Below are 13332 nucleotides of genomic sequence, written 5' to 3' on the forward strand. Positions count from 1 at the left end.
TTCATTGTCTTTCATTTGGTGGCAAAATTATTTGAATCGCTCAATTCTAACTGGAATTACGCACATTTTAAGCCAACGACTTCCGAATGTGACCGAAGTCGCATGGTAAGAACCAAGTAGCATTCAAAAGATTAGTGATAGCACAATTTGACGTAACATACTATCTAGAGTGTTTATAAATAACCCATTCTACCAAACTGTGGTGTGAGTTGTCCCAATTTCGTTTTTAGAGGCCTTTCAGATATTAGCTCCTTGACTAAATAGATGAGAGGAGACTTTCTATGATATCTACAGAACGAGACGAAAAAACTGTCTGTTTGGTCTCGTGCGGAAAACTACAACATCTTCATATGTATATCCTTTCACTGGATCAGATTCGGATATTTTATTTTCAGTTATTACGTGTTCCCGTCACTTTTCGAAGGACCATACTCCGACACGAAATATTTCGAGCCAGTGGACTGTAAAGCAGATTCGTTCTTTCGTAATTGCCCACCGTCCCTATTAATGTTTCCCGCGGTGACAGTTCCTATCAAATCCATAGCTCAAGGATCCATAGCTTTGGTAAACTCATGTTTTGTTTTAATTTGATTCAGGTACTGGACACAGGGCCGTCAGTTAAGGGGGAAGGAGGGGACAATTCCCCTCCAAGAGTTTGAGGAATACAAATACTTTAATCGATTGTCTACTAATATACTAGTACAAAACGTGAAAGTCTTATGTCGGTGGTGCTCTTGGTCCCCCTCAAGCGAAGTCTGAAATGATGCCCCTGACTGGACATCTTTCTTTCTGAAACAATTTTATTGGAATTTCTCGTAGCATTTTTTGTTTCAGTTGTACGAATTATCCTAATTTTCTGTTGTGACTACTCATGCATCGCTCCTGCTTCCCATCCACTAATACAATAATGAAATCTTAGGGAAGAATAATGCATATTATCTTTAACCGGACCTCAATCCAAAATTTCATGTTCGAAGTATGGTTATTTTTGTCCCGTTGTGACAAATTTTAGATTGCCTCCGGACACGAGTTAATATTCTCAAATTGCTACTTTTGTCATTGTCTCTCATCACTTCCCAGGTCTCTAATTATAACCTAACCTGTATAACAGACACTTACCTTGTATCCAACAATGAACTTTTCGTCTTATATAATTTAGGCCCTCTGCAATACCTCCAGATCCTTTTATTTCATTACAAATGCATCCTCGAAGAGGGATTTCTGAAATATTTGGAGAGAGCAAGATTATTTGAAAACCCTTTATTTTGTAGTATCACTTATAAGTAATAGGAGCTCCGTCATGGCTATGTGCATAACGTACGCGCCCTTGGAGTGGGAGACCCGGGTTCGATTCTCGGCGGAAGCTCCTGTGATTTGGATCCCACGTTAAGCTGTAGATCCGTGTCTCATATAGCCTCGCTGCTGAAAGGGACGCAAAAACTAACTCAAACCCAGTAGATCGTCACGCAACTGCACTTATGGTGCGTAGAAACCATAAAAGAAGAAATAGTTGTTGTTAGATACAAGATAAGTACCTGTTATTTAATTAAGTTCATTCTGTCTTTGTACATTTTTCTTCTGTTTTTATTTTTATTGGATATAGATTTCTAAAGTAAGAATCGACAAAATGGGAGTCGACAATCGTCCTGTTTGGCGTCCTCCTGGCTGCGTCCACCAGAGCCTTCGAATAGGGCTGTTGACTCCGTTCACCACAGAAGCTCTGAGGAAAAGGAGAGACTACTACAAAAGGAGGCTTGAAGCCGAGCGAAGGAAAAAGGAACAGCGTAAGACTACTGAAGATCAAATTAATATCCTTAAGGTGGGTTTCATCTTTCATTAGAGTTTATTAAAATGACTTAGTTACAGGGCATTGAAATTCAGGCCCGTAGCTAAGGAGGGAATAGAGTGGGTAGAACTCGCTCTAAATTATTTTTGCTCTCTCTTAACCCTTTTAAATTCTGTCCTTTTTTTTTTTTTTTTTTTTGCGTTTTTCTTTAGTCTCAGATAAGCAGCGACAGTATCATCCCTATTTACCCTAGGATCATGGTTCATAGCTATTTTTTTTTCAGAATGGAACAGCCTTTCAAACAGCACCACTTATATGTCCCTATGATGTACCTAAGGGGAAATATTTGAGGGAAAATCGGGACTTTTGGGATTTAAAGATAAGATATTTGGGGCCCTCTGGGCCCCACATTGGTCTACGCACAAGACTTATTTTTTAAAAAAAAATACTACTTAGTGTACTAAACAACTGTACCAAATGTTGTTCTCATATATTAAATAATAAGGGAAGAAAAATTTTGCTACCTCTGTGGGAAAGCATCAAAAATGCACCCAAAATAGGCCTAAAAACACAAAATGTAACTTTAAAATTTCTTGATACGTCCCTATTTACCCTAGGATCATGGTTTATAGTTCGTTCTCTTCAGAATAGAGCTGCCTTTTCAAAAGTATTATTCAAATGTCCCTATGATGCAGCTGAGGGAAAAAAATTGCAGAAATCCATCAGTTTTTCTTTAAGAAATCCCTCTTTTTAAATTTTTGGGCCCTCTGGAGCCGCTCCTGTATCAACGTAGACATCAGAGAAAATTCAGGAAATAGCAACGGGTACACAATTCGAGGCTCATATCTTAAAAAGTAAGGGAGGGAAGTTTTTTTAAAAAAAATTCCCCACAATGGAACATTTTACCTTAAATGACTCGGATGAAATATAAAAATTTTCTGAGACGTCCCTAATTAACCTAGGATCATAGTTCATAGCTCGTTCTTTATAGAATAGAACAACCTTTTAGACGGTACTACTCGCATCTCTCCATCGTGTGTATAAAGCGAGTAAATCGGGAAGAAAGGGAATTTTTAACAAGAAAAATCCCTTCCCCCGTTTTTTTCCTCTCGAGCCACCCCTATGTTAGCGCAGACATCAGAAAAAATTCAGGAAATAGCAACTGGTATGCTAACTGCATATACAAAATTTCAGGTTCCTATCTTGAGAAATAAGGGCGGGAAAAATATTTACCGATGTCCTAAGCATATTCCCAGAATATTGCACATGCCTGCTTATATCGGGTCTCAGATAAAAATTTCCTGACATATCCCTAATTAAGCTAGGACCTTGGTTCATAGCTCGTTCTTTTTAGAATAGAACAACCTTTCAGACGGTACTACTCGCATTTCCCCATCATGTACCAGAGGCGGGAAATTTGAGAGAAAAGAGAAATTTCCTTTTTTAAAATCGCATTCCCCCTCCCTTGTCGCCCCTCTGAACTCCGCCCATGTTAAGGTACAGAGCGGAAAAAATATGGTAAATACTAGGGTACACACTGAATGTTTGTACAAAATTTGAATCTTCTAGCTGCAAAAGTAAGCCCGCCAAAAATAATGAACTTAGATGTAACAAAAAAAATATATCATCCCCTTATGACGTCATTAAGTTTTGACGTCATGACCCCGAAATGCAAAAATTCCTACGAAAGATGTTCTACAGTGCTTCTAAGCTTGAGAAAACACAAAAAACCCGAGGTAAAAAGCTTTATTGGTTCATTTTTAAGCCCAGAAAGAAGACACTGCTCCATGGGAACTATAGTTCCCATAAAATTTAAAAGGGTTAAACATAATGAAACATTACCAATCTTCGGATAGGAGAAAGGGTAATGTTGTCCTTATTTAGCTGAAATTTTTATGATAGACAGGCTCTAATCTTAAGTTGAAATACTTATAAATTACTATTTTCTTCATAACTCTGAGATGTAGCTTGAATTTACTAATTCTAGAAATAAAATGCAATTCGAATTGGTTTTAAGTAATTGGCACGGCAAACGTTAAGGAAAAGGTTAAGGCAAGATTGGACTTTAACAAATTTAGAGAGACTTTTGGTGTGTTCGTTCCTGATTGTTTCTGCGGTGATTTACCTTTTGAGCTTAATGTAGTTCCATCGTAGGAAGGATCCTTGAGCGTGCGATGTCTCCTTCATGCACTGATCGTCAAAACCCCGATCGTTCCTCATCCTCCTAATTTTGTTCATCATTCGTTTCCGGGGTTTGGTTGAAACTCCGCCTCTCCTCCTCCTCCTAATCCGAACATGGGACGATGGTGTCCAAACTGGCACCTCCCACATACGTCATGAAGCCCAACGTCAGCTTGATCTTTTGCAAAACGTGTCCGGGGATTGACCATGCAAGCGGGCACCAAACCCGGTAGAAATTTTGACATTTAAGCAAGAAAAACTAAATGCAGCATTAAATCATAAATACGGAAGACACGTAGGTCGGCAAGTTATGTCTTCCTTGTAGACAAGCAAACAGGAACATTAGATCGATAATTCAGCATTCCTTAAGAATGCAGACCTACGGGGAAGTTAGGACAGTCAAGGGAAGGATGAAGGAATCCAGAAGTGAAGTAGTGACTAGCTTTGCGGAAACTTGGGTAGGAAAGGACATTTGCCTTGTGCCATCATTTATTATTATCAGGAAAAAAAAGGGGGAATTACAGCGTGCTCTTCGAGCCTTGAGACTACGACAATTATAGATAGAAAAAAGAAAGAAAAAAAGAAATAAAATCTTCCTTGTGTACATCGTGGGGAATCGAATCCGGAACCTCTGGGATGGGTTACGGAACAATAATGTTGTAGAAAATTTTTAATTTAAAACAAAGTAGATGTGAAATTGTTACAATTTTATTTACCAAATTAAAGCAAATTTATTGGGTCTTATGCAGAATCGTTCTGACACTTGATTAGTGCCATACTAAAGAGTTCGACTAACATATGTTTCCTGCAGTAGTCATGTTTTTAGTATGACGTTATAATGATACGTCAAAACCTTTGCAAAAGGCCTATTATCTTTAGTCATTGTTGTGTAAAATGATATCTTCTTGCTGCATTTGCCAAACATCTCCCATGGGCTTTACACCACAGTCAGCGCCAAAGACGGGGAGCAGATGCACTTCCAAAGAAAAGGTACAGAACATTAACAACGAACATGAACAAACTGGTATGGCCAGGATTCCTTAGCAACCTCTGCAACCACCTTCAACTCTCATAAAAAAAAAAAAAAAAAAAATTCATAGATAATTCATGTTTGTTCAAATAGATATATATTTAAAAATAAACACACATGAATGTAAGATTAAAAGGACTATTAGCTCTGTCCATATATACGAGGGTGTTGGAAAAAGTCATTGCAAGTTATTATTATTATTATTATTATTATTATTATTATTATTATTATTATTATTATTATTATTATTATAAAATGGTAAGAAAGTAAGAAATTTTGAAATATGTTAATGAAAAATTAGTACGTATGTGAAGGTTACATCTAGGGAGTTGGATGAACAGACGTATCTTCATTAGGACAGAACGTGAGAAAAATTAGTAGAACAAATCCTTATTTTCATACGTGTTTAACCCAGAATTACAACAATAAAAGGCATTACAATTACAATTATGCGTAGATCCCAGGAACACACCAGAAACCCATTCAGCAGCAATGGGCTAGAACAGGGATACAAATAAGCAACAAAATTTTGCTAGCCCAAGAAAAAAAAACTACTAGACCATATCCCACAATAGAAATCATTTACTTACGGTCGGTATGATATTAAATACTCGCCTGCACCAATAAACCACTAGCCCTGGGCGAGTGATTATTCGCATCCCTGGGTTAGAAGCTTCTCGCGCGATAGGGGCAGAAAGTACTCCAGCAATTACCATATTGGCCACTTTGCGATTTCGACTTCATACCAAGAGTGAAGGAACCATTGACATTGACTGTTATTTTATAATTTAGCACCCTCTCTGGTTAATTTGTATATATATATATATATATATATATATATATATATATATATATATATATATATATATATATATATATATATATATATATATATATATATATATATATATATATACTTGTCTATATTTGGAGTTTCCAATGTACTACTGCAATTCCTCGTCTTCTTTTCAACAAATTTCGATTTTAAGAAGAGAAAAAGCTCTGGTCTATTACGATCACACAGTACAACTTATAACAATTTTTGTTAATATGTCCGTCCGATATTTCACACTTAACTCTTGAACAGATGAGAATTTTTAAATTGATTTTTGCAAATAGATAGATAGGGCGATTTTCTCTGCTGAGTTCATTAATGAAGTCAATCCATTAAGACATTAACGGGTAACGGCGATTTCAGCGGTGGCTATCTATAGCTCATATCCCATGCATGTAAGCTAATTGGACGAAAACTCCTCTTTACTTGACTTGGGCACTAATTTGTCCGGATCCGGACATTGCCACCGAGATGCCTAAACCATGCTTAACCAAATTTGAATGTTGATTCGAGTGCGCGCGTGTCGTAAGGGGTCGCATTGTCCCGATAGAATATACCATTGAGGAATAATCACCGAAAACCGGGATGCCCATAGACTGAACTTGGAAAAGCATTTGACACGCGAAATGTTCATTGTAAGCAATGCAGAATAGAATTTACAGCATTAGAAATAGGCGAAGCCCTTTTCGTTTTGTCAATCATTTGTATGTGGTGTTCGTTCACGAAAACAATTGAAGCACTAAAAAAATATATGAATAATCAATAAATGTCCAAATTTACAATTAATGCATCCCTAGTTTTTAAATTATGTTTTTTTTCTTGCAACAGATAGCTATAGCAATCATCATGGCTGAGTTCACTAATGAGGTCGAGTTGTTAACGTCTTCACGAGTGGGCCTACCGGTGGCTTCAGTGGTAGTTATTCAAATCCAATTTCTACTTTTGAAACAAATGTTGTACATCTTCGTGGTGTTAGATAGCACCAAACATCCTCCAGTAGTCGATATTTACAAACGAAATTGAAACTTCTAGTATGTAATCCATTTCACTATCCACCAGAGATTATTTATTTACCTTCGAATACCTTAACGGAGAGATTTTTATTTAAAGAAATTAGAAGACAGCCAAGTAAGAGAGGAATACCAGATTAAAGTTTCGAATAGATTCTTGGTTTAGAAGAGTCGGAGTGCACCAGTGTTGAGGATACTTGGGTTGAAATTAGAGATAGCATTAAAATTTCAGCAAAATAAAAATTGGGACACGCGGAAATACGTAGGAACAAACCATGGTTCGACCAAGAATGCATTAATCTAGCAGAGAAGATAAAACAGGCAAAATTACGCTGGCTACAAAATCCAAATGAAATAACTACAAAAAATTTCGTAGATATCAGGCGGGAAACTTCCAAAATTTTTAGAACAAAGAAACAACTTTTTAAAAGCTAAAATTAAGGAACTTGAAGATAATAGTAAAAATAAAAATATTCGGGGCATGTATAAGGGGATCAACGAATTTAAAAAAGGCTATCAACCTTGTGCTTACAGTATATATTAAAGAAATCTGACGGTACAGTTCTCACTGATACGGACAACATCTTAAATAGATGGAAAATTTCTTTGACGATTTGCTTAACACACAGCCAAAAACTAATGTGCGTGCAGTAAGGGAAATACACACCGCACAACTGTACATCCCAGAATCTAGCCGAATAGAAGTACAAATCGCTATAAAGAAATTAAAGAAACACAAATCTCCGGATGTAGACGAAATTCCGGCTGAGTTAATTTTAGCTGGAGGCGAAAAATGTGCAGCAAGATACACAGACTCATTCTCCTCATCTGCAACAATGAAGAATTGCCACAAGAGTGAAAAAAATAAATCATTGTTCCAATTCACAAGAACGGCGACAAAACTGACTGATCCAAGCATCTCTTCTGTCAACATCCTATAAGAGCCTTTCAAACATTCTATTAGCAAAAATTGACCCCATACGCAGATAAAACTATTGGAGATTATCAGTGCGGATTTAGACGAAATCGATTAACTATCGACCAAATACTCGAAAAGAAGTGGGAATACAGTACCCAGGTACATCAACTATTTATTGATTTTAGAAAGGCTGACGACTTACTTAGAAGGGAAACAATGTACAACATTCTTACAGAATTTGGAATACCGAAAAACCTAATTAGATTAAGATATGTTTAAATGAATCCCAAACTAAAGTCCGGGTAGGAAATTTTTTGTCCACGAGCTTTCATGTGGAGAGTGGCCTAAAACAAGGAGATGCGTTGTCGCCATTATTATTCAACTTTGCCCTGAAATACGCTCTAAGGAAAATCAAAGATAGCAACCAAGCCTAGAGTTGAATGGTATTCACCAGGTTATGGCATATGCTGATGATGTAAATTTAATAGGGGATGATAGGAGAACAATCGAAAGAAATGCAGAGGTCTCATTAAACGCTTGCAAGGACATGAGTTTAGAAGTAAATGCAGAGGAAACTAAATACATAGAAACTAAATGCAAAGTTCGTCGTGATCGTAATACGACAAATTATGGATGCGTTAAAACATCAAATACTACTTTTGATAAAGTGGATACTTTCAAATATCTAGGATCAATATTAACAAACAAAAACCATATTCACGAAGAAAATAAGTGTCGACTAAAAGCAGGGAATCCGTGTTATTATTCAATTCAAAATCTCTTGTCTTCGCGAATTCTGTCGAGTAATCTGAAGCTTAAAATATATAAAACGATAATCATGCCTCTTGTTCTGTATGGTTGCGAAACATGGTCGCTTGCTCTGAGGGAAGAACATAGACTGAAAGTATTTGAGAACAAGATCCTGAGACGAATATTCGGACCCAAGAGGAACGGGAATGGTGAATGGCGGAAACTTCATAACAAGAAACTACATAATTTATACGGTTTACCGAACATTGCTGGGGTCATCAAGTCTAGGAGGCTCAGGTGAGCAGGACATGTAGCCAGGATGGAAGAAAGAAGAAACGCTTTCAAATTCTTAACTAGGAGACCAATCGGAAAATGACTATTAGAAGGACCAAGGCGCAAATGGGAGGACAAAATTAAGATGGATCTTGCAGAAACAAGAATACAAAATAGAAACTGGATCCAATTGGCTAAAGATAGGAGTCAGTGGAGAGCTTTTGTGAACGCGGCATTGAACCTCTGGGTTCCATAGGCCATAAAGTTAGTTAGTTAGTTATCTTCGAATACCTTGTTTGCTTAGGTCTATCCGTTCGTCCAGCAGTCATCGTTTGTGCATACCATTGAAATGTTCTAGGTTTCATGGTTAATCTGAAAATATATTTGGTAGAAGTAGGGTTGCTCATCACTGCCAGGACAGTTTTTCGAGAAGAGACAGAGCAACCCTACTTACAAGGTCAAATTTCCATACACGAACAATTACATTTTATTGTATAATCTTGTTTTGTTTTAAAGGTTTTAATATGAAATATTAATAATAACAATTGGACCTTAAGCCTTTCTTTGAGTTTAAGTTCATTATTTTGAACCTAATATTACAAGTATACTGAAATATCTTACACTGCATTACAGGTAACATTACAATGCAGAAATCTTCAACATAATCTTTTATTTAAAACTTAGAATCTGCAAATAATTACAATGTAAATGATATCAAAATAAGACGTAACACTGTATTGTTATAATATTTTGAAGACAGTGATCTCCACAAGAAATAATATACTGTATAAGGTAGCATTGAAGTTATTGCATGGCCAAATAATATAATAACAATTAATTTGTTTTTATTTCCAGAGAACCCTAGATGATCACAGAAGGGAATACCAGATATTGGTGCCGACCATTCACAACCTGGCTCTTCAGTCGAAACTTCTCAAGGATACTTTGGACGAGAACGAGGAGAACATGCACCACAGAATTGTGGATCTAAGGGACGAAATCTTAGAATCAGAAGACGCCATCAGAAATGTAGAAAAAGTTTTACAGGAGCACTTGGCTCAAATCCATCAACACTACCACCACCAGATGAATCAGCTACAGCTGTCGAATGAATGGCTTCGGAAGAGAATCAGATCCCTTGATTCGGAATTGCTTAAAATAGAGAGAGAGATGAAAGAGCTTAAAGAATTCCGAACAATTCGCGTCTTTACTTTGAACACCGTCGAGCAGCACAGAGAGCAGCTCCTTGAAGAAGAAAGAGAAAAGCAGAAGGAAGAGTTAGAGAGCGTGATGGCCGAGGGACAACGACAGTTAAATAAACTTAGAATCGAGTGTGAGGAAGAGGTCACTAACACAATGAACCTCCACGTTGAGTACGCGGTGAATGATCCTAAATCAAAGTGGGTTGAGATTTGGGGGTTGCAACAAAGAAACGTGGAAATGGAGAACGCTATTCAAGACCACTTGAGTAGCATTCGATTCCTACAAGACGATATTAGCACGCTTACGTTTGAGGTTAAGTACTTGAAAAGTGTTGGACATATTCCTGTGAGAAAGAAGCCAAAAGACGGCCACTTTAGGTGTTTCCCATCGGAAAAAGTAGAACTGAACATCGCACAACAAGTGTAAAATATCTTTCTCCTCATTTCATAATAAATGTTTGTGACTGTCCTTTTTACATTTAATATAACAGTTTATCACTATTCGTACTATCTTAAAATATAAACAATATTTTTTATTACTACTTAATAGACTAATATGATACGTATCATATATTAATAAAGTTTGTACACACCGAAGTATCCGAATGGTAAAAATGCAAAACTTGACCTTCCACGTTCAGTGATGACCAGAGGCACGAGTTTTACGTAATGCGCTATAAAACGAAATACGTCAGAATTAAGTAATTTTCAGTTTCTTGACGTTTTATGACATTCTGTGTGTATTTTCATTGCTTCCGTTGCGCGACAAAATGCGAAATTGGCAGTTTTGCGCGAAATTTTTAACAATACGCGAAACAACGCGAAATTTTAAAAATATGTTTTCATTAATTTTAAAACGCCAGTTTTCCGCCGACGGAACGGTAGAACAGTGCATTTTGGGTGATTCGGAACGCTCAAAAAGTTATTTGAAAGACAAGAAGCTAATTTTGAAGGCTCAGTTAAATTTTGTTAGTGAATTGTGGTGACCTTCTCGATTTTATAACTTTCACTGAGACAGACAAATCTCCAACAGCATATCTGTTGTAGTGCTCTCAACGGGTCGGGTCGGGTTGAAGACCGACCCGACCCGTGACCCGAATTGACTGACCCGACCCAACACGAGCTGACCCGGTTGAACAGACCCGACCCGAGTAGCCTGACCCGACAACCCGACCCGAGCTGACCCGACAAACCAACCCGAACAATATTTAGAATTTCTTTGATTGCAGTTGCATAACAATACAAACTATAAAAAAATCACAAAAGAAACATTCATAAACACATATTATTTTTTTTAAAAAAAACTTGCTTTTGTGGTATATTCTTTTTGAGTAATGAATGGGAAATTTAGGTCTGAGTATAATACAAATAATATACGGGATTTGTTTTTTTTTTTGAAAACACCAGCTGGTTTAAACCACCTTGATTTAAACCAGCCAAAACTGTCACTTATATATTCGAAGTTGATTTTTTGTCGTGTGCGATGTGAAACCAAGACATTGATATTAAAACATGTTTTAAAATCTTTAAGGTGTGTCATTAGAGGGCGTGGTGTTAGTTTAAAGGCACCGGCAACCATAAATGGTAGGCTGATCTACTGTCGAAGGGGCATGCTGCTTGTGTGAAGGCTGTCGGGCAACAAGACCAGTGAAATTAAGTGTAGATCACTTCCAGGACGACGCTAGCCAACATATATTACAATTAAATATCACAAGCCTAGCTATAAAGGTAACCAAGAAAGTTCTGTCGCTTTTTGTGGATCTCTGTGTTCAATTGCCCCTCACACCGTGAGTTGAATGCGAATGGAGATAAGGCGAAGGTCAGTTGTTGTTGTGTGTATATTCAACATACTATCTGGTTGTAGCAGTTCAGTTACACTGTAAACTTGCGTAAGAACAGAGTGAACATGGGACCTCCACAGAAACTCTGGAGCCAGCACTTCTGAATCACAAGGGGTTCCTAATGTTACAGGACAACGCTATGCCCCACGTGGCTAGGATGACTCGGGACACCATTCTACGCCTTGGACGGGAAACACTATTACATCCACCATACTCCCCAGACATTACATGGTCCGATTATTACCTGCTCCATTCCTTGGACAATCACCTTAGAGGACGCCAGTTCAAATCCCTACTAGAGGTGCAAAATGCACTTGATACCTTCTTCGCTTCACAGCCCACCACGTTCTACCGCGATGGATTTTTTTTTTTTTTTTTTTTTTGGAAATATTGGTTACCTTTTTCTGCATATTTCTAAGAAGACATTTAACATTTTCTGTCATAAGAAAGAGAGTTGTTTCTATTTATGTAATTTTAAAAGACATGCGACAGAAATTCTGGACAGAAGTGTAGTTTCTTCTTTTATTTATACTCCATTCCTAGACACAGACAAAACAACTTTCCTTTATTTTATTGTCTTTAAACAAATCGTGTAATGACCCATAACTTTGGTTCAGTCGTTCTTGTTAGCTCTAAACTTCAAACGTCCTTTTTTTTTTTTTGCCTTTTCTACTTGTGCTCAAGAAATAAAAATAGTTCTGTGTGCATGGAAACCGATTCGTGGACTACAAGATCTTCAGACTACCTTGCTATCGAATACTCTACGAGGGAGGATGGCCGGAGCAGAGACATACGCACATAACTCTGGCTTCCTTACCTTGATCTGTGTGCGAATTTACACAACTAACTCAGTCTTCAAATTTTACACGTGATTTTGCCAATAAGTTATTATTACCTTTAACGCTACACGCAACGTTGATAAAACATTAAAGGAATAACACAAATTACAAATAGTGATCGATCTTACAACTCTAGTCACAATAACGATTCTATTCAAGGTGTTACCTCACCTTCCTACCTAGGAAAACCCGGGTTCGATTCCCCGCAGGAGCACATGTGCTTCGGATTCCACGTTAATCAGTAGGTCTTGTTTCATATAGCCTTGCTGCTGAAAGGGACGTTAAACTCAAAATCAACTCAACCTATCTAGAAGAAGGGCGAAACAAAATTCATTACTGCTATCAGCTAACAAATATTTATACTCCATTTTTTGTTTTCGTAAAATAATAATTCCATCTGTTAATCCATAAATGTAATAATATTATTACGTTCATGTGTAAACCTAAAAAGAATCTGATATAAAGTATATCTCTTCTGTTCCTATCAATAGCTTCGATTATGTGTCTTTTTCTTTCCTTCTTTTGTCATTCTAATAATAATAATAATAATAATAATAATAATAATAATAATAATAATAATAATAATAATAATAATAATAATAAATTGACACTGTTTTCCTCAGAAACTTGCGACTTTAAGGTCTACAGTGTAGAGCTCTGCCGACG

At 37.0% G+C, this 13332-nt stretch overlaps 1 protein-coding gene across 2 annotated transcripts in view; it reads left to right on the plus strand.

The window, feature by feature from the left end:
- Positions 1-10455, plus strand: part of LOC145679648 (uncharacterized) — a 31665-nt gene extending 21210 nt beyond the window's left edge. For both annotated transcript variants that reach the window (XM_081750224.1, XM_081750225.1), the window contains exons 2-3: positions 1604-1819; positions 9640-10455. In XM_081750224.1, coding sequence (XP_081606350.1) covers positions 1604-1819; positions 9640-10413 — 990 coding nt within the window. In that variant the 3' untranslated portion in view covers positions 10414-10455. The remainder of the gene's footprint in view (positions 1-1603; positions 1820-9639) is intronic.
- Positions 10456-13332: the final 2877 nt, after the last annotated feature.

Source organism: Thermobia domestica, chromosome 2 (genome assembly GCF_964235325.1).
Source record: "Thermobia domestica chromosome 2, izTheDome1.hap1.1, whole genome shotgun sequence".
NCBI classification, from domain to species: domain Eukaryota; kingdom Metazoa; phylum Arthropoda; class Insecta; order Zygentoma; family Lepismatidae; genus Thermobia; species Thermobia domestica.